This window comes from Oryzias latipes, chromosome 18, assembly GCF_002234675.1.
Source record: "Oryzias latipes chromosome 18, ASM223467v1".
Lineage (NCBI taxonomy): Eukaryota > Metazoa > Chordata > Actinopteri > Beloniformes > Adrianichthyidae > Oryzias > Oryzias latipes.
In genome coordinates this window covers 28,086,362-28,108,359 of record NC_019876.2, presented here as the reverse complement: position 1 = coordinate 28,108,359, position 21,998 = coordinate 28,086,362, and the positions used below count along the sequence as shown (strand labels likewise).

The following is a 21,998-nucleotide window of genomic DNA, read 5'->3' as shown; positions in this document are numbered from 1 at the left end:
ATAACCTTTTCTTTCCTCTCTTCTTCTATTTGAAATCCATGTTTTCCTTTTTGACCAGGAACGTTAAAAGTGGCTCTGCATGCTGCTCTGCTTAATTAGCGCACAGCGGTGGCAGCAGCAGCTTTATGCTGACTGATGGTGCACTGGTGAGCCTCTCAAAGGCCAGGATTAATGGCTCCTGCTTGTCTTAAATATACTGTTAGTGGCTGTTTGTTTCTATGTTGGGGCTTTAGAACACGTGCGTCGTTGTATTAGCACACATGAAAAATGATTTATATTCACCACTTTTTATTATCCTTTGTCTAAGATATTGTCCTGGTAAAATATTTAATATCTGTCTCATCGGAATAAATGGTTGCTGCATGAGGGCAATTCAGCAAAACTGAAGTCTTTGTTTCACTGTGGCTTGGTACATTTTTTCAGACTAGAGTAGATATGATGATCTGAGAGCTGCATGTTTGCAAATAGATGAAATCCTGCCAGCGCTCCACACAACAGGTGCGGGAGGGAATCTTACAGCGGGGGCCCAAGGCGGAGCCCTGCAAGAGATTGATATCAAATAAAACAAACACATTCATGCTAATAATGTCCCAAAAGTTTAGCTTTCTTTCCAAAGTGAGTGTTTTTTTTATTGTTTTTTTCGGTTGTAAGCTTTACACAAATGTAATGATTAAGCAGAAAAGAGGCAGTTTGCTATTTTTAGGCTTTTTTTTAGGCTCGCTATAAGAGTAAAGTGTGCATCAATAATTAAGAAAAAAGGAAAAATATATATTTATTTAACAAGTTTAATATCTGCTGCAAAGTCCATATTGTGGGTGGCTGGACCCAGCACACGTTTTTTTAAACTAATATTTTATTAAAATAAAAGGGCAGCATTTGGTTTTTCCTTTTATCGAGAAGAAGAAGATGATGTTGAAGGCGGACAAAAATTCTGATTGTCTAAGAAAAAAAAAACTTTTTATGTATAACTATATAAAAAAATAAACACACTCATAGAAGAACACATGGACGTGTGAACGAGGGATTTTGTTTTAACCCTATAGTATAAAAATGTAGTTTTCTACAAACATGCAGTTCTTCAACATTCACGTCATGTATTTCTCTAAAAAAATGTAATCGTCTGATCTTTCCAGATCTCGCTTTTCATAATGTTTAATATTTCCAGTAAAATAAATCCCAAAATGTTAATATTAACCAAATATTTCATAATTATGGTTTGTAGTGTTTTTTGGTTTTGATCACTATTTCAGACTTTCATGGTCCTAAACTGGTCCTAAACTATGCAGAATTTCTATTTTCCCGGGACTATGTTGTTGTTTTTTTGTTTGCTTTGTGTTTTTTAAAATCTACTATTAAAACCTTTTATTATAAGAAGAGTCGATGAAATTTAAAAAAGGAAAGCTAAGTCTTAATCATGACTTAACTTTCTTTTGATCCATTAATCAATGGAAAACAATAAGTCTTGTGTCTGAAGTAAGGGCATTTTAGGTGGGATTTGCATCAATTCATTACATCATGTTGCCCCAACAAATGCCCCTTTGGAGTCAGATATTCTCTTAGGTCTCTGTGTCTGCAGGCAGTAGTGGTTAGCTTGATTTTCAACTTTCAATCAAATCAAAATTTAAATTGTTTATTTTTTCTTTTTGTATTGGGGTTAATAATATGTTTCTTTCAATTATGTCACCTAATTAGCGGAAAAGCCGTCTTCCATCCAGCAGGGTGTAGTCAGCGGCTACTGTGTTCAGATTCATTCCATCTGTGCTCAAATGTCACCCATTCATGTTGTGTATTGCAGGATCCTCTTTTCCATGCAGTTAAATGTAGTGGATATTATTGATTGCCTAATTCTTCTTTTAAAAAAGATGCTGCTGGCATTCGTGTTACTGTTCAATCTGTGAGGGTTAATGAGTCATGTTTCCAGTGACACATGGACGGTTTTATGGTCCATTAAACAAACTAGATTTCTGATAAACATTGACCAACACAGCACAGCTAAACATGCTTTCTTTTTCTTCTCACCATTAGCACAGCTTTGACACACAAACTGACATAAGCAGAAATAAAAAAAAGAAGAAGCCTGCATTAAAAACTAAACCATAAAATGTAAATGGCATTGTAACGCTAAATCAGCGTGAGCCCCGGGTTTGTTTCTCTGCAACAACATGGTTCCCTTAATGAGACGGTCCCTTACATGGTGCCATGTAGGGGTGGTGGGACACCGTAGCACTAGTAACCCACTGTGTGACCGACACATGTCAGGAGGAGGCACAGATAAGAAAAACTGCCACAGACTCTATCACCTTTCACCTCAGAGAAGGAGGGTCTAAGCGCAGGGATGTCCAGGGTCTGTCTAGTTTAGTTTAGCAATCAGCTATGGTTCCATTTTTATGACTTTATTATTGGTGTGACGCCTGTTGAGACATCTGTGTTGTGATGTCTGGATATATAAATAAAATTGAATTGAATTGAAGCTGCTAACACCAATCAGAACAGATTTATTCAAAACTGAGAAATTTGAAGCTACATTTGTCTCTTTGGGAAAATCATGTTAAAAACTGGATTGTTTTAACCCTCGTATTATCTTCAAATATTACTCACACATTTCACCCTAGGGGTCAATTTGACCCCAGGGATATTTGCCTTCAGAAAATGATTTACATAGAATTGTAAACCAAGTTTTGGTGTCAGGCACATTGTTTATTTGTTGAATACATAAATAACCCCTTGATAATGAAACAGATCAGTGGGTTGACCTGTTCTCTAGCGCCACCATCAGGCCAAACTTTTAAATTATAATGAACTTATCTTGAAAAGTTTTCATACAAATCTTCTCAAAATTACTGACGACATTAATAACCACAAGAGTTTGAACCCTATTGGTTTTGGTGATTATATGACCTTTGCTGTAGCGCCACCATCAGGTTAAACTTTCAGTTTTAGAGTTAGTGGATCTTAAAAGGTTTTAATCCAAATCTTTTTTTAATTTGGGGGGCACATTCATGACTCTCACAGAATAAAGCATGTTGATGGATGTTAGTGACCCCATTTCCTTTAATGAACATGTTTATTTACTTATTTTATCTCCTTTTCTGTGACATATTTGTGGTTGGTCACTGTAAAGTCTCACTTACCCCTCCTCTGGGCTTGGGACCGGCAGTGGCAGAGTTAGAGAGGTTTTTTTTCTTTCTGTTTTTAAAGTTTTTGCGTGAAACCAAAAATCATAATGAGAATATAGGTCAGATAGTCAGAAAATGGAACAGTTTTTATGTCCAGAGTTGAGCTTTCAGTCTGCACCACTGTACACAGGATGTGCAGAGTTAGTGTATGCTCCTTGCAGACATATTTCTTGCTAAGAGTGTGACCCATAAGACACACAGTCAGTCATTTTGTAGACAAAGTCATTATTCAAGCTCCACATTTGAGAGATGAGATGAGATAAAACTTTATCCCACGATGGGGAAATTCTGTTGTCTGCGGCAGCAGCAAAGTGACGTTCAGCAAAGTAAAGTGACCTAAGTTCAACATTATAGCATATTTAACATAAAATATATAACCATCAATTGAAAATATTTTACTTGAGATGATAACTTTAGGTGGAGTTGGAAAGACTTGGATGTGATCAACTCACAAGCCAACATTGGCTTCCTCATTTTCACACCAAACCACGAGAAGTATCAAAGTTCTCGTGGGAATAGTTGTTTCCCCCCCACCCCCTTGCTATGTATCAACTCAAAAGTATCAAGTCTGCACCTGAAGGTGTGGGGATGTTGGGTCACACACACAGACAGACAAGTTTTACACAGCTAAAACAGCCTGGGGTCAAATTGACCCCCCCCGAGGAACACCAATGTGTGCAATATCTGTTTAGCATAATATCATCATGATAAATTAATGCTTAATCAGTTGTCACCATCAAATTAGGAAAAGTCATGAAATATGAAGTAAAAAAAAAAGGTTAACCATTCTCTTTTTATGACAAACATTGAATTGGGGTCAAATCGACCCCAAGAATAATAGGGGGGTGAAGTCTCAAATCTGTCAGTTTGGCCATTTTCACCCAAAACTTCCCCTACCCCTCCGGCTTCTCCCCACCCCACATTCAGCACCTCCAAGCAGAGAGTTTAGAAAAAATAGTGTCTTCAAATCCAGACGTTACAACCCCTCTATGATGTCATCAATAGTCGCTGGTCATCTTCGTAGCGCGTAGCTGCCAGCGCTCAGAATTGACTGTTTTATGGTTGTTTTGGACATGTAAGGCGACCTGGGTTGCCCAAAATGGCGCCATATAAATACAATTAATTATTAATAATATTATTTGGATCCGGCCTTAGATTTAGTGCAAGCTTGTTAACAAAAATAATTTTGCACTGCAGGCTTTCTTTCATTTTGTTTATGTGTGGTTTGGTTGTGGCTTCAAAACAAAACTTTAAAGAGACATTTCCATGTACAACGTAGGGAATCAGTTACCAGTACTACGGCAGAGAACCTTATACTACTGTAAAGGGTTACAAGATGATGCAAAGTTGCATTTTTCCATTTCAAAGTTTGTTAAAATTAAAGTGCTTACTTCTGCGGACTTCAGGAGGCACCACATACTTTTATTGTGACATCTGATTGGCCAGTGTATAACTTGTGCAACTAGCACTACAGAAGGAAAATATCAAAAAACATGTGGATTATCAAGAACATGTTAACAAAAAGGTATCTGGGCAAGAACGGTTATTCTGACCGATAGAATGACTGAGTAAAGGCTGTTTGTTTCTTTATAGAAGTCTGTGGGATTTTGGCTTCTTGGATGCACTTCCTGTTTAATCTAGTTTTAGCAGAAACAATTTAAAAAATATATGTACTTTAGTTTATTCTTTTTTTTTTCTCAAAAAGAAACAAGTTATAGTAAGTCATTTAGGACATTAGTTACAATTTTCACGTTGGCTCTGCTTTAATGCCACAAATGTACTAGAATGAGCAACAGCTTACATCTCCGTGGCCAAATGCTATTGTTCCTCCCTTTTCCTTTTTTATAACTTTGTCGGTTTCTTCCATCTCCTTAATTTTTCTCCATCAGTTGTGAGCTTTTGCCCTCTGAGATCATGGGTATAAATCATCTCTTTCTTATTCCTTGATGTACTTGTACCATGACCTGAGTGCAGTCTGTACACTTGAGCAATGCTGGATAACACCAAGCGGCATAAGGACATTTAGCCTATCTAAATGTACACTGTCTGCTGAAAATGAAATTTCACTTAAGAATAAATGTCTGGGCAGGAGGTCGAGCTCAAGGGGTCAAGATCAGCTTTTTACGAAGCAGTTGACTCCACAGCAATCCACTTTGAATTGCTTCGGAGTTAATGATGTGTGTCCTTGCATATGCATGTCTGTAGTGTGTGAGTGAAGTGAAGGGTTCATTTGCAAAAACACTGATGTCAAAAAGTCTGTTTTCATGATGGATATCTTAACTTCTACCGATGCTGTTTGCACTTGGCTTGCTATGATTTTTCTACAGGTCTGTCTTTTATTTTCAATAAAAAAAAATAGACGCAATTAAATGGACCAATGGATTGCCAAACTTTTAAAACTGAAATTTGTCATTAATAATAATAATAATAATGTTCAATTTTCTCTGTTCTTACAGGTTGCACGTGCCACTATGACCACGGAGTCCACATCTACGTTTAGGAGGAGAATGGGTTCATGATAAACGATGCACGTTCCAGCGGACTGGTAAAAAGTTCGGATTCCCACCAAATCAGCTGCTCCGACTCCCCTCTCTGCTCCTCACATTTCTCTACAAGAGAAGGTTCTCCGAGCTTCCAGCTGCAGTGTAGAATTCCAGGAAATTGAAGTGAAATCTGTATTCCTGGACAGGCCAAGTGGAAAACAATCCCATCCCAACCCCCCATCCCCATCATTTACTTTTCTGACTCTGACGTTGAGGAACCAACCGATGGGGAGACCTGGCAGGGAGTCAGGATAAGAACTAGTGTTGGAGAGCAGAAAACAAAACTGCTTGCTTAAAAAACGAAGAGCGTAGTGTTTCTCTGGAGTTTATTCAATCGTCTGATGTCTATTACCCCAGTGGAGTTGTTTACTTAAAATACATTTATCTGTAATCAATAAGGCCTTTTTCTTCTTGGCCCAGTAGGCTGTCAAGGCATCTTGGAGAAACAGGACATTTTTAGCCCTTAGTATGACAAGAGAATCAAGATTCCTGTGCTGGCCCCTGTGGCCTCTGGCACTCCTCAGTATCCTCACCACAGTGAAAATGCTGGAGTTTGGGGGGGCCCCGGGCCAGTTTGCAAGATATGGGCGCTGGGAAGCTGGATCCATGGGTGAACTAAGCTTCAGTCTGAAGACCAACATCAGCCAAGCTTTGGTGCTGTACTTGGACGACGGTGGGAACTGCGACTTCTTGGAACTTTTGATTGCAGACGGACGGCTCCAGTTGCGCTTTGCCATCCACTGTGCTGAGCCGGCCATTTTGCACATGGAGACAAGCGTGAACGATGACCACTGGCACATGGTCTTACTCACCCGCAACTTGCGGGAAACCCTGCTTATGGTGGACGGTGAGATGAAAGTGGCTGAGGTCAGGTCAAAGAGGAAGGAGATGGCTGTGGTCAGTGACCTGTTTGTCGGTGGGATCCCACCTGATGTCCGTCTCTCTGCGCTAACATCCAGCACAGTAAAGTATGAGCCACCCTTTCAAGGCTTGATATCCAATTTGAAGGTGGGAGAGATGCCTCCCTCTTTATTAAACAGCCAAGGCATTCAGAACGACTTGGAGTACCTCTGCACCAAGCAGAACCCATGCTTCAACGGAGGCTTTTGCTCTATTCAGTTTGGAGAAGTTCACTGCGACTGCTCCCATACACGCTTCAAGGGAAAGTACTGCAAGGAAGGTAAGATGCTCCCAACTTAGAGGTGCTGTGTGGCCTTTGTTGCTTTGATCATGGGCATAACGTTGTGTGCTATTTTTGCCTTTAGGGATGGAAAATGGAACTTGGACAACAAAATGGAGATTTTTGATATATAAATCTGTATTCCATCTTTATTATTGCTGATTTGGTCCCTTAAATAAATCAGTTAACCATTAAACGGGCTGACAAAAATACAAAAGACCACCTCCAAACCAGTTTTAGCAATGCTTCTGCTTCTCTTTACAAATGTCATCTTTGAAGTATTAACAAACATCTTTTTTGTCAAATTTTTGTGTGTCTAATATCTCCATATTTAAAGGTCAATGTGGTTAATTTACCATCAAACCTAGACATTACCTATACATTAACTCAACTGAGCTGTAGCTCAGTTGGCATAGCAGCTGTCTGCCAATCGGATGGTTAAAAATCTTCTTTGATAACATTTTTTTTAATAGTTTTTAGTAATTTCTTGTTGCAGTTTTTAACGATGGAGGACATAAATAAAGATTAAAGTTGCATTTATGAGTACTCCTGTATTCAAATTGTGAATCAGAAGCAGAGTTAATTTGTGATGCAGAAAACACACATTTGCGGGCCACAAACTCGATCCCATTCTGATGCATCCAGTTGATCCAAGTACAAATAGATCCATGAATGTCTTTATTTTCCTCGTCTGAGCTGAGCTGGCTCTCTCTCTCTCTCTCTCTCTCACTCTCTCTCTCTCTCTCTCTCTCTCTCAAAGTCAGATGTTATTCATGTTTCGCCGACAGTCTTTGCCAACAACTGCAGGAAATCAATCGATGTTGAAAATGTTCAGTTAGGGCATGACTATGTTCTATTCTGCATCAAAATCTTTGATCCAAGATGCGAGTGCTCATCACTTTTAAGAGGGATTGTGTGACTCATAAGAAGACAAAGCCCACATGCCCTGTTAGATATGGCTGGATGGATCCCAAAACCACCTCACAGTAAAGTTCCTGAGCACTTGTCATTTTTCCTGCTGGGTTTTTGTTTTTAAGACTATTTTCTGTGGTGAACACCATGTTGCCACATCTTTTTGCAACTGGGTCCTTTTTCAAAACTCAGGTTCTAACTTTCAACGACACATCCCATTTCCATATCCAGACATTTCGGATTTTGTATTCACCCACTCTCATATTTTCCATTGCACCACTAAATTTCTGTCTGACTTCCTTTGTTAAGACTGTGTATGTTCCTCACCCCCCTCCCTCACCCCACCCGCATGTCTTTGCTCTTCCTCTGCTACTGAGTTCTTCCACTTATCTTCTTCACGTTTAACTTGTGTCAGCACTTCAGCCTAACTTTTCCTCCTCCTACTCCTTCCTTCTGTCTCTCACTTATCTTCCCGTCTTGCTTAGGAATTTTACCATTCCTTGAAGCTCATTCATGTTTCATTACAGCTGTAAAAGTATCCAGTAATCACTGCCCGACTCCCACCTTGCCTGATATAATGAAGTTGCTGGTCATTAATGTTCTGAAACGTGGAAGGCTCTACTTCTCCACCGGGAGGTTCATACATGAGCGCTGGAGGAGAAATGAGCCCAAGCCAACTGTTTTATTGAGTATCTGACCCAGAACAGCCTTTTCCTGGTCTGAAGTAATTGGAAAGTAATCGACATTTATCCATGATTTGGATTAAAAAGTTTCTTCGATCAGGAATACTTCCGGTCTTTTTTTAATCAGATGTTTTGTGCTTAGCAGCACTTTTGTTTTAGAAGGCCGTGAAGCCAAATTACCAGGATTCTTGCTGATGGTTCATTGTTACCTGACTGCTTACTGGCAGAGGAAATCATTTTTCTGCCAAACAGATGCGTCTCTGTTTCTTTCCAGATCGATCTTGAAGTCTTTCCTCCTGTGTTTTGTGTCAGATTGCTGCTTTTCTGGTGGACGTAGAAGCAACTGCCTTGATGTGGTTTTACACTAACAGCAGGATACAGCTGTTTTTTTTTTTTTTTTTAAAAAGGGGGTGCAGAAAAACATGGGAGTTACTGGAAACTAAGAATAAAGTAAATTGGAAGAGTTGCAACAATGTGATAATTACAACAGAAAGGATTCATTCTGTAATTGGTTGAGTTTATTTCAAGCATTAATTGTAGACAGAACAATAAAAAAGGACCAGAATTATCAAACTCATCAATCACCAAACAAAATAGCATATTCATTCACAAATGGATGAATAACAAACAACTTAAGAGGTGAAGAAGCCAAAATAACAAAACCCCACCTAACTGAAATGTGAAATCTTACTTGAAAATGAAAGAAAAGGGAAATCGATGACAAAAACCTAACCTGTAGACTAACATTTACAGGAGAAAACATGTGAAAGAAACAGAATCCCTGAACAAAGAGCCACAGCGACAGGGGGGTATTCCAGAAAGCAGGTTATGCTAGTTACCACGGTAAGTTTGAGGCCAAGGAAATGGATAACCTCATCTTTCGGTTCCAAGAATGGAGGTATGGTTCAGGGTATGTCAAGTTGCCATAGCAACTCATGCTCTGAACATAACCTGGTCTGGAGCAGGTTTAGTTGAAGGTTAGTTTGTTTACAGAGAGGTGAAGCAGCATGGCGTGTCCATTTGAAGATGATTTAGGGGATGAAGAAGCTCAGATAATACTTTTCCTCCAAAGAGAGGGTGATAAGACCATTTATGGATGTTGGAAAGATAAACCTTTTGAATTGATCTAACTTAATTATTTGCTTCAGTTAAGATAAATCATCTTTTGGGTTTCAGTCAACTTAAAAATAACATGTAGTTATCAGAATCAGAATTCTTTTATTGTCATTGTACATGGTGATACAATGCAGCAGCCTTGGAGTGGTGAAAAAAAAAATAGAATAAAAAATGAAAATACCGTCTCAGACAGAGTTATTTTACTTTCATTCAAATTAATTCAATGAACTAGGTGTAACTTTGGTGCTGCTGTTAGATCGGCAGCACAAGGGATTGTGGGATACCATTCCCTTTGTTTGTCTGGACGGATTTGTTAAATTATTTCTGCACCATAAGAGAGAGGGAAGGAGAGGGTGAGGAGTTTATTTAACACCGCTAGTGCTTTGAGCTATCGCAAGAACTGAAGTTAGACTCAGAGTCACGATGACTGAATAGATGTTTTATATTGCAGATCCACACTGTGTCGTTCATTTTAAGGATATAAAAATGAGAGTTTCTGCTTCCATCAGCTTGGGTTCAATGGAAGCCACACCTTCTCAGTACCACATCTGAAAACACTCACAGATGGACACACAAAGATCCACAAAAACACAGATGTCCCACTCTGATACAGAAATAAAATACTTCAAACACTGAATACAAAGAAAACAAAACTAAACATGGCCACAGCTGTGACAGTTACTTTGTTTCCAGTTATGTTATTCTTTGGTTTTGACACTGTGACGAAGAGGCAGAGGCATCAGGACCCATAAGCAACAGTGTTTATCAGCAAACACAGACAAGGCCAGCAGGACAAACTGAACAAGGTTGAGGCAATACGTAGCCGATCAGGCAGAGGTCAAAACACACCAAAGAGACTAAGAGTACAAAAAAGACTTCATACCCAGATCGGTGCCAGATTAAACACTGCTGTGGTGATTAATGAATGAGGAACAGCTGGTGGAGAGCTAAGGCATAAGGAGCAGTGGCTGTTGGGAGACGTAGTGGGATAGGCGCAGGCCAGGTGAAAGCTAACATTCAGGAACCGGCTCCCTCTGGTGGTCAGGTGGTAGGAGGAGGAAACAGAGACTTGTCTTCTCACAGACACGTAATTGCATGTATTCCGTCTGTCACAGTCACACCATGTTCAGTGTGTTTTATGTATCCACAGCTGTCCTGATTTAAGTAAATGATCCTCATTGTGTCTACGTTCCATGTTTTTTTTTTCAACTTCCATTTTCCAGGTTAAATATATTGTGTGCTTTGTGTAATTTCTGCTATTTTACCTTGCTATTTATGAACTTGAAATGCACCTTTTTTTCCATTACAGCCTTTCTATGTACTGAACAAGTTATCAACTTAAAATGCTAACTAATGACTTTTATCAGAATTATTTCTATGTTATTAGTCCTACTGCAATCATCTTCTGATGTATTTTCAAAGTGTTCCCAGTGGTCTTTTGTGATTTTAATTTTAGCCAAAATCCAAACAGTATCATTTTCCAAGACATAGCATCTGCAGAGCTGCAACATTTCATTAGAATTTCACTTCTGAGTTATGGGCGGGACTGTTGGGACAGAGTGAGGGTGCGCTGATTTTCCATCCTCCCTTTGCTTAAATCAGGGGTCGGCAGCTCAACCGGCGGCTCCAGAGCTGCATGCAGCTCTCTGTGGTTTTGTAAAATAACTATCATGGTCTAAGATTGTCGTGGTGCCTTCAACACCGTCGGGTAGCGCGAGTCACCTTGCTGCTACTATGACCAATATGTTGCGCTGTCTGTGTAGAACACGCCAGAGGGGGGATTGCATGCAGGGGAAAACTACAAACAGGCAGAGAGGTGTGGGCGGGGCTTAGACTCATTGCTTATGATTCCAGATCCGCAACAAACAGCAGCTTACTAATAAAAAATAGTCGTCATCCGTAAAATTAATATAATTTGTTGGGTTCACTGGATTACATAAATAAATAATGAATTTGTTTCCATCATCTCACTTATCTTAATTCTGCGTGTTTGACAGACGGAAAAGTCTATTCAAGGTTGTGGAAAATGGACAAAAGATCAAAGGAAACATCACGTTTATAAAGAATACAAATAATTAAAATAAATGATTAAACAAATATGCTGACATGATACAAGTATTGCCAAATGAACTATTGCAATATATCATCAAAAACATTTTTTTTAGCATACCTAGTGTTGCGGCTCCCTGTGCTTTCATCTCAGGGGGAAACTGATCCAAATGGCTCTTTGAGAGGTTCAGGTTGTTGCTGAACCCTGGTTTAAACTCTCTCCTGATAGTTTACAGCCCCTTACACCCCCAACCTAACGTAACCGGTGCAACAGGAATGGGGGAAATATCAGAGCTTTCCAGCCGTCCAGTGTGGATCCAGATTCAAGCTCAGACGAAGAAAACAAAGACGTTCATGGATCCATTTGTCTGACAGTGGATGATCAGAATGGAGCAGAGCTGGGAGCTTATGGCCATTTTCTACATCACACCTTAAAACTTTCTCTAACAGCATTTTTTTTGTCTGCTCCTGATTCACGACGATTTGAATAAATAACTACTCAGAATGCAATTCTGATATTAATTTTCTTTACAAGAGTTCTCCCATCATGAGAAGAAAACACATCATGTTAAAAACACCAAAAAACAGCATTTTCATCTGAGTAAGTCCTGAATGAAATGAAGCTCAAACTTCTAGAAGTTCTTTAACTTTAACTTCTTTAAGTTCGTTAACTTCTACAGTTAACTGACCGTATCATGAAAGATATCTTAAGGCGATTCCTTGCTTGACGGTAAAGAATTGTGACCTGGGGAAAACTTTTGCTGCAGAGTAGCTGGACAGCTCTGTTCAGGGAGTCGGCTCCAAACACATGCTTTCCTTTGTGGGTAGCCTGTGGAGAGGCTTTAGCACCTCGTGCTGTGAGCACATGTTTCCAGAAACCAGCCTGTATAATCTGTTTTCTGATTGATAAATTCAACACACTGTTCAGTACCATATGAAGAAAATGACCCCACCTGCCCTTTGAACGTTGGGTCGTCCACCAGAGGCTTGGGGCTGAAGGGCCTTTGAAGCATCTTAGGTAGTGACGTGCGGTCAGATGAGGCAAGTGAGGTTTGGCCTCACCTGTCATTGTAAACGCGTTTCATAAAGCGAAAGCAAAGCTTCCTCTGCAAGCGTTACTGCCCCCAGTCGAATGGTGACTGCAGGGAAGCTTCTCCAAGCTGGGTCTCCAAGCTGGTCGAGTCGCCTTTTTCCGCGGAAACTCAGATGCGTCTGCCTGACTCGTCGGTGTTCGTTTTCCAGCTTCCTCCACTCGTGAAACATGGATTCATTCATCTCGTATTCTCTGGCAGTCGCTGCCATGTTCCTCCGTGTAGCTGACAGGTTGCAGTTTAAACTGTGCTTCATAAATGTGTCTCTTTGCGGGCAGAATTTTGCGGTTTTCCAAAACGATGTTGTCCCTTTGTGCATGTCCTCACCTTCCTCCTTACCGTTCTCATGCTGTCCTCTCTTATGTCCTCTTTACCAAAGTAACATAACAACACATTGGGCGCACCACACCATAGGGTGCTCCGTACATTTTGGAGAAAATTTAATACTTTTAATTGTGCCTTATGGTTGTGAAAATACGGTAAGGTTTAAGAAGTTCATGATAACCTGGCTAAACTTACTTGGGGTACCAAAACCATATAAGGTACCAAACCTCAGCCACAAATTCCTTTATGGCTTAGAGACATTCTGCTTTTCCTTGGAAAGCTCCTCCTGAAGTCTGTGCTAACCTACAAATCAGCTACATACTACAAGATATCTGACTTTCTCCTAAATGCTTGAACTCAGCACATAACTAATTTGTTTATTTATTTTCACAAGTCATGACTACAAGGACAGTCTGGTCATTTGTTAGTGGACAAACATACCAAATCAGGAAGGATCAAGTACTTGTACTTGCATGTTCTAGAGGTTGACCGGTTCATTGGTTCTGATTGACTCCTTTGGTTGACTGTGAGTTGCTAATTGTTGACATTGAGTCAATCAGCTAATGACAGAGGTGCTAGAATCAGATCTACTGATCTGACAGTCACTTTCAACAGAGAAGCAGTTGGGGCCAGTGTTGTATTCCATCTTTTAGCATTCTCCTTCTCGGCAGCAGTCTGCAGTTTCTGCAAACAGGCTGTAAACTCCTCAGACATTAACTTCTGTTGGTTACTGCTTAAATAAGCAGCCCATTAGCCAATCAATACAGCCATAAATATCTCCCTATTTTACAGTGTTTACCCATATATTTGTTCTTGATGCGATGGTTGTATGTGTTCTTGACGGGTAAAGTGACACATAAAGGTAAAGCAGAATGGAACAGTTTTCCTTAACCGTCATTAAAGCTAAGCTTACTGCAGCTCATGTGACTGTCTTCTTTTGGCTGAGCTGTTATGATTCTCTGATTTTGCTTGATGTGTATAGGTTATGCACAATAGGGGGGTCAGAACTCCATTCAGCCTGTTACCAAGCAACCAGTGTAACCATTTTGTCTTTTTAAAATGATTTTATCTGACATTTTTTAAATAGGATCATTTTTGCTTACAAAAACTTCTACAAAAGGAGTTCTCAGAGTCACATGATTATAATTGGACTGTTTTTAAAAAAAAAAAAGATTCTGCCAGGATTTAATTTAACTCCTAAACACCAAGCTAAGGAAAAAATAATAATTTAAGAAAAGATTTTTTAAGAAAATAAGAAAAAAAAATCATCTTTTTCTGTTGATTATTGCCTTGGTTGTAAGTGACGCACATCACAAATGTTTTAAAATAAAAAATAAAAAAAACATTGCGCTCTGCCTTCCATCATGTTGAGCAGCCAAAAGTTGATACGACATGACTTTTTAGGCATTTTACATGTATTTAAGAGCCGCATAGTGTAGTGTTTTTTTAATAAGAACTCACTTATTATTTTGCTCACATATTTTCATAAAATCATAGTTTCAAATGTTGTTAAAATGTAACACATACATTGAAAAGGGTTAAGATGAGAAAATCCAGTCATCTTGAGGATGACCTTCCAAACTCTCTTTTTGGAAGCTATCAACTGTTCCTATCAGTCATACTGCCTTTATTTAGGCAGTGACACACAGCCGCTACAAACAATTTGTTCATTTTACACGTATGAAATTTGGGTCATTTGAGATACATGTGTGGTATACATAATTCATAAATATTTCTTACTTTTGTCATTCGTCGTCGTGCGCAGATGTCTGTTGAGGGTTTCGGCCGACGGGTCTTTTACGTGAATTCAGTTTTAAGCTGTTCAAAAATTTTTTCTTCAGGTAATAATTATGCAGTTTATGTATATTTTACATAGTTTATACACAATTTATAGGTAAACCGTATGCAAGTGTGCCTGATTTTTTGCATACACAAATTTGTGCCTTTCAGATCGTTTCACGTACGTCTGGCATTTCACACACAAATGTATGACTTTCATATTGCGTATATGGAGTACATATCACATGTAATTTACCTAGTTGATGCAAAAATCACTAATGAATTGCATATAAATGGCTCAATAATCACACACGGTTCATGCACGATTGGTGTCTTGTGTAAGGGGTACATAAGTCGTCCGATCCTTCAGCCGTCCAGGATTCTTTACCGAATCTGATTCTACTGGGGGTCAGGTCTCTCGCGCGGCGCCGGGCACCGCGTAAGGCGACCGGATAGCTGGCGCAGATGCAACTTTAGGGTTTAGTAGCTGACTTAGAACTGGGCGGACAAGGGGAATCCGACTTTTTGACTAAAGCAAAGCATTGCGAAGGCTTCAGCGGGAGCTGACCATGGTGCTGACCATGTGCAGGTTTATGTCTTCTTCACAAGGTTAATTCAAACTTCTATTGTGGTTTTAAGGTGGTTCATTCATGATAAATCTTTGAAAATCTCACATAAAGAACCATAACCTCTCTCACATTTTCCATCTATATTCACTTATAGACAGTTTTCATTTTTGAAATTCCCGCAAGTTGTAGTGTCAGTGTGAACGATTTTACGTAGAAAAAAAAGCTCAAGGTCATTATGCTTCTCATTTTTTACTCTTCATGTTTTTTAAATATAATTTTAGAAATATTTCTTTATCAATATTCAGTGGGGAAAAAAATGCTTAACCATTCTGCAAAAACTGATTTAGGTGCAGCTAAACAGGCCGTAAATAGAATAACCAAAGGGATAAAAATGTGCCAAAAGCTTCCTTCAGACTGCCTTTTCCTGTGGGAGCAAAGCTTGAACACTACTGCCCTTAAATATTAAAGTATTTTGTGAGTGGAAGGCTGGTGAGTGTTGAGCTACTATTTGTTTTCAGTTGCATGTTGAGCTGACGGCTGCTGTGTGCAAGTGGAAAAAAAGCAGTCAGGCGAACTGCTTTTAGGGAGAGTGTCAATCAGATGTTTGTCAGAAAACACTTCACTGCTTTGAAATTTCACAAATGTTGCGCGATTGGGTGTGTTTAATGTAGCTGCTGGGAGGAAGGGGCTGGCAAGAATAAACCGGCAGGTCTTAGTGTGACACCAAATCCAGTGTTCGGCTAAACCGGTTGTGGAGTCATCAAGTGAAGGCGGGGAGAATAAGGCAAAGCTTTGATGGTTCAGAGGAGAGCTTGGTGAATCTCCCTCCTGCAGTTTTCGGTGTGAACATGTGTAACACATGCAGTGGGAAGAGAACGAAGAGACTAGAAGCGTGGATGATCTGTCATTTTAGGCAGGAGTTTGCAGGAATTGTGGTGACTGTGCGATAGCAACAGACGCTGTGAGAGATGGGGGGCCAATGATCCTGTGGTAGCAGAATGAATCAAGCCGTTTTTCTAGTTGGAACGTCCTTGCGTGTGTTGGTGGAGCGTATCACGCCATTAAATGCGGTCTGAACCCCTGCCATCCCTCCACAAGTAAAGAATGGAGTGCGAGGTTAGGCCCATACATCCCTGTCACATATTGTTGTCTGTCCATTATCACTAACCTTCAAAAAAGTGTCTGAGGACAGAAGAACGGCCCTTTCTGTTGTGGGAACAGCCATCTGTGACGGCCGAAGATCATGCAAGATGCTCAGCGGCACAAATTGTTTCATTTACAAAAAGTCCTATCAGCTGCTAATTTGACTGCATCAACTGTTCTGCATTGTTCTCCACTTTCTTTAAATTTCAAGTGCCTGCGCTCGTGAGGGCTTGGTGCAAACCATCGCGCTCTTAGCTTCAGTTTAAATTTTTTTTTTCCATCAGCTTACAGTTCCCCTATTTATGTAGACGGTTAATTAACAGACAGGCAGCTTCCCACAGGCTGCAGTCTCCAGAAAAAAGGGGGTGTAATCAGCAGCACAGCTAGACATGTTCTATTTCAATATCTGCTCGTGCATTGTAACAGCTTTTCCAAACTCAGAACTTTGCTTTTAGCTTCACTTTATTAAAATACACATCTTTTTTTGGAGAGATGGATGGCCATAACAGTTATTTCTGTGAAATATTTGATACAAAAATGTAATTCTGAGACATTTCCTATTGAAATTAGTGCACCGTTTGCTCAATTTACTGTACTCTGAAGTATTTATACAGAGAAAAGTGGCCAAAAATGAGCTTTTCTCACAGGGTGGCTTGATACTCCCATAGAGTTACCATAAGAACCTCCTTTACATTCAGAGTAGACCAGTTGAGGCGTCCAGTGCATCTGGTCATCTGGAGAGGTGTTCTGGGAATGTCACACTGGATAGAGACCACTAGGAAGACCCAGGAACAGCTCTCACTCCCTCCATAGGAGCTGGAGGAAGTGGCCTGGGAGAGGGAAGTCAGGGCATCTTTGATTAGACTGCTGCCCCCTCCACCCGGTCCCTGGTGAGCAGAAGAAGATGGATGGATAAAAGATTTAAAGCTTAATTTTGTCATTATTTTAAAAAACTGACTTAACAACAGAAGTTTTTTGGGAAGAGAGCTTGAGATAATAGATGTACATTCTAGATGTCAATGTACTCTTATCAGTTATTTTATATTATTTTTTACTTTTCATGTAACAACACTGAACGATCATAGACAATAAAGTAGAATAGTTTGCTTTATTTTTTTTATTAAAATAGAGCTTTAATGACTTCTGCAGACATAATTCAATTTTCTAGACCATTAATGTTTTGTAAAGTCATGACCTTCTGGGCCTTGTGCCATGGAAAACTGCCACACCTCTCCTCCGCTGTTGGTGTCAGCTAAATCAGTTGCAAAAAATATATATTTAAGCCCCGTTGCTTCAGCTAAAACTGCACTGCAGTCCAGCTGTGTCAGTATTATTTTGAGTTCACCCTCCATTACCACCAAGAGCGTTTCAGTGGCCTAAAGCTGTAGTGAAAGGTTACTTCATTACCAAACTACTGCTGGTAAGGATTTGACCCTTTGTAGTTACAAAGAAACATCATGTTGTGGCCTTTTCTGGTCCTTTTGGGGAAATGTTCTAGAGGACAGACATCCAGCGTCATGACTGGTAACCGTCACTGGTTAACCAAATGACTGACGTTCTAGCATGACCCTTTTTGCCCACAAAAGACCTCTTGCAACCAGATTGTTCAGTATATTTCCCTTCAGAGTAACTTTAGGGCTGCACGATATGAGGAAAACCTGCAATGTGCATTGCAATAATAGTGACCAATATTGCAATGACGATATGACTTTCCATATATCAACGAAAAGCATGACAACAAACAAGTACCATATTTTAACAAACATAAGGCGCACTTAAAAGTCTCACAATTTCTCCAAAATGTACTGAGGGCCCTATAGTGTAGCCCGCATAATGTGTTGTTGTGTGACTTTGGTAAAGAGCATGTAGGAGAAGACAGTACGGAGAGAGGTGAGGACGTGAAAGAAGACCCCCCCCCCGCTGAATAGTGCAACCTGAAAATGTTGCCTTTGTGGAGAGTACCCTTGCACTCCTGCCTCATTGCAAGAAGGCCCTGGTTCAAATCCCAGCTAGGTCTTTTGTGTGGCGTTTGTTCTCCTTGTGCGTTGGTGACTCTCCAGAGAAAACCAAGCGGCCTATGAGGCATGCTTTGGGGCAGAATTCCAACTTTCCAAAACATGCCTGGGAGATTGATTGGTGACTAAGTGAATTGTGTGTGTGGCCCTTCAACAGACTGGCAAATGGTCCAGGATGTACCCCACATCTATGGATGGATAGGCTCCAGCAGCTCAGGACTGGAAATGACAGGTTTAGAAAAATGAATGTAAAAAGTTTTCTTTCTTTTTGATTTTTGACATTGTTCTAGGTTCGGTGTTTGTTTCCTTCTACCAACTGACTTCTGTTTAGTCGATTTTGACTCTTACAAAAGGAATTAATCGGAACAGTCGGGTTTATTATTACAGCTACGTTTTTCATTGAACCCAGAAGAATAAACAAACACACCGTTAATTAACAAATCAAACACAAATGCATGTCTTAGGAGCTCTTTAACAAATAAACCTTATTCTATTCTAATATAAATCAATGACAACGTTCAACACCTTAGAGTCACCCTGCAGAAGGCTGCCCAGAAGACTTTTTGCTGCTGCTGCCATGCATTGTTGGTGGCTCTATTGGTTTTTCTACATGCACAAAGGCTTTGCTGTTTCCCTTTTTATCTGCCTGCATTTTGGTAACCATCACCTGTGCAGCATGTTTAGGGATTTGTCTCAGCACTTGTCTCTGTGTCTCTTTGCCATCCTACGTTTTCCTTCTTTCGTGTGGTTGCATGAATTTCATGAACTTGTTGTAATTCACTGTATGAGTTCTTGTTTCTATTTATGCTTTGCCCAACATGGTGATATTCAAAGTGTACCTGGAGAAGAAGTATTCATGTTTAGCCTATCAATAAATGTGTTTTTGTGGTGGAGACAGGATTGTTTTTAAAAAAAAGAAGCGACTAACAAAAGTGTGCCATAGACTCCAGAGCATGCATGGCTAATGAATCACAGCAAAATGATTTGATTGAGTTACCTTAAATGTTTCCACTTTCCTCTCTCATTTGGAAGACTTTTTAGTAGCGTTAATTTGTTATTGTAACATTTTTAAAACATATCCTGAAGGTCAAGGATTGGTGGAGGGTTCAAATGTTTTAAGCTTTAAGAATATGCAAAGATCCAAAGTTTCATATCCTCATTGCAATACCGATCACTAATATGGCCCTCGCAATATTAAGAATAAGAATATTTAGGGTTTTTTTTTTGGAGGCAGAGGAACATCTGCAAGCTGCAATTTTGAAAAAAAAACCCAGAGGAATTGAGTATTTCTTCTTTCTCTGTAGAGGCCAGGCTTATGAGATTGGGGCCAACATGCATGGAAAGAACAAGGGTGTACAGACCAGGCTTTTCCACAGCTGAACCCAAGAGCTCTGTTAGGACCATGTGGGGCTCATACTTTGAACCTTGTTGTTGCTGATGCAGCAAAAACACCTAGAGATGCCACCAGACTATTTTGGCATTCTGCAAAAACTTGACACTCTCTTTTCAGCATCCACACAGAGATGGGCTATTTTGAAGAAAGAAAAAAAAACATGTGGCTGTCACTTTGAAGGTGTAGACTGACAAAAGTTAGAAGAGTAAAGTGAAAATTGTCTAACCCATGAGGTATTAATCAGTAGCTGTGAGACAGGCAACCCCAATGACCCAGTTATTAAAATGGAGGCACCGTCACTGTCAGAGGAGGTTGGATCCTATCGATTGAGTATTTGCACAGTTGTCTGGAATGACATACTAAGCCATATTCAGTATGTCAGCAAAATGATGCAGTCTGCTACAATGCAAGTGGACATAGCCGTTGATCTAACATATTGTTATTAGATTTGGATTAGATTTATCTGTGCTTTTCGAGACACTCAAATCCCTTACAATGTCGCCATTATTCATTCACTCCTCGTTCATACTTGGAGATGGTAAACTACTGATGTGACCACAGCTGCCCTGGGGCAGACTGACAGAGGCGTGGCTGCCAGTTCGCACCTACGGCCCCTCTGACCATCACATTCATGCACATTCACACTGTGGAGTATCTGCTATGCGGGACAGATTCAAACACTTGCAAGTTTAGTGTACTGTCCAACTTCCAAGCTCTTTCAGACGACGTTCAGAAATCATAGTTTACTAGGCAGTGGCCCCCCCTCCTATGGTTGCCGTATGGAGTGGGCCCCCCCTCTTTCGGTTTTATTTGCACCTTAGACATGTAGGGCCCTTGGTAGGGGGGGTGCTTGGGCATCACTGCCAGCAAGCAGCAGATGTCCTCCTAGCACCCTACCCGCCAATTTTAACCGCACCTTAGACATTTAGGGCCCCTTGGTGGGGGGGGTGAGGGGACATCACTGTGAGTAATCAGGAGATGTCCCCTTAGTGCCCTACCCGCCAATTTTAACTGCACCCCCCTTAGTACACAAACCCCTCCCCCCTCAATATATACATCCCAACATAAACACACACACATGCACACACACACCCTCTTAAACACATACACGCACACACATTTTGCAAGGAAGGTGGGACCTGGGTCCATCTGTCCCCTGCCTCTTCCCTGGTGGGGGGTACGGGCCCCTTTGCAACGGCGGCCGTGTCCCCGGGGTGCCGGCTTCCTGGGCCCGGCAGTGCTCTCTCCGCGCGGTGGGGGGGTTCACATTACATCTGAGCCGGGGGTGTTCGTGTCCCTGGGGGGTGGGTTCTGGTCCTTGCTCCTGAGTGCTGGGCCCCGCCAAATTTCCAACTGTGGCCGAGCCTGGTCGGGCCATATTTACAACACCCCTTGTGGGTCCTCTTTTTTCCCCGGGGTTCCCCCCTCCTGGGCGGGGGCGGCGGGCCCCTGCCTTGCTCCTCCCTGGACCAACCGTGGGCCGGGCGGATGGCTGCCTGGAGTGCGGAGCGGGTCTCCCTTGGGGGGTCCTGGCTCGTACCTGGGGTTGGGGCGGGGGGATGCCCAGAACTCCTGGGTGGTGGTGGGGTGCTCGTCTGGGGCTGTGGGCGTCCCTCTCCGGTGGGGCCCTGCGTTGGGTTCTCCCGGCGCGGCGGGGGGGCTGTTCTCCTGGTTGGGCTGGGGCGGCCCTCTCTTTCCCTCCGTGCCTCCCTGCTCTCTGGCTCTGGGGGCCTTGCGGCGGTCCTGCTGGCCCTGGCCTGGGTGGCGGGCTTGGTCACCCGGGGGGGGTTGTTCCCTGCCGGTTTCCGTGTGGCGTGGGGGGGATTCCGGCTGCCGCTGCTGCTGCGGTGGGGGTCTTGGGGTGGGGATGGCTGGGCGCTCTCCCTCCTTCTTTACACATTCCACCATCCATTTTAGAAGAACATGAGCACTCACCTGAGCACGGGTGTTGGCTCACCTTTGCACTGGCGGTTTGCGTGACTGAATGACTGAAATGTTTCACACTAGTTGGTTTTAAGGCATAAG

At 41.3% G+C, this 21,998-nt stretch overlaps 1 protein-coding gene across 6 annotated transcripts in view; it reads left to right on the top strand.

Moving 5' to 3' along the window:
- The window catches only part of LOC101166255 (neurexin-2), an 806,741-nt gene that overhangs the window by 84,453 nt on the left and 700,290 nt on the right, over positions 1–21,998 (top strand). For all 6 annotated transcript variants that reach the window (XM_023965856.1, XM_023965855.1, XM_023965854.1 and 3 more), the window contains exon 2: positions 5,633–6,899. In XM_023965856.1, coding sequence (XP_023821624.1) covers positions 6,188–6,899 — 712 coding nt within the window. In that variant the 5' untranslated portion in view covers positions 5,633–6,187. The remainder of the gene's footprint in view (positions 1–5,632; positions 6,900–21,998) is intronic.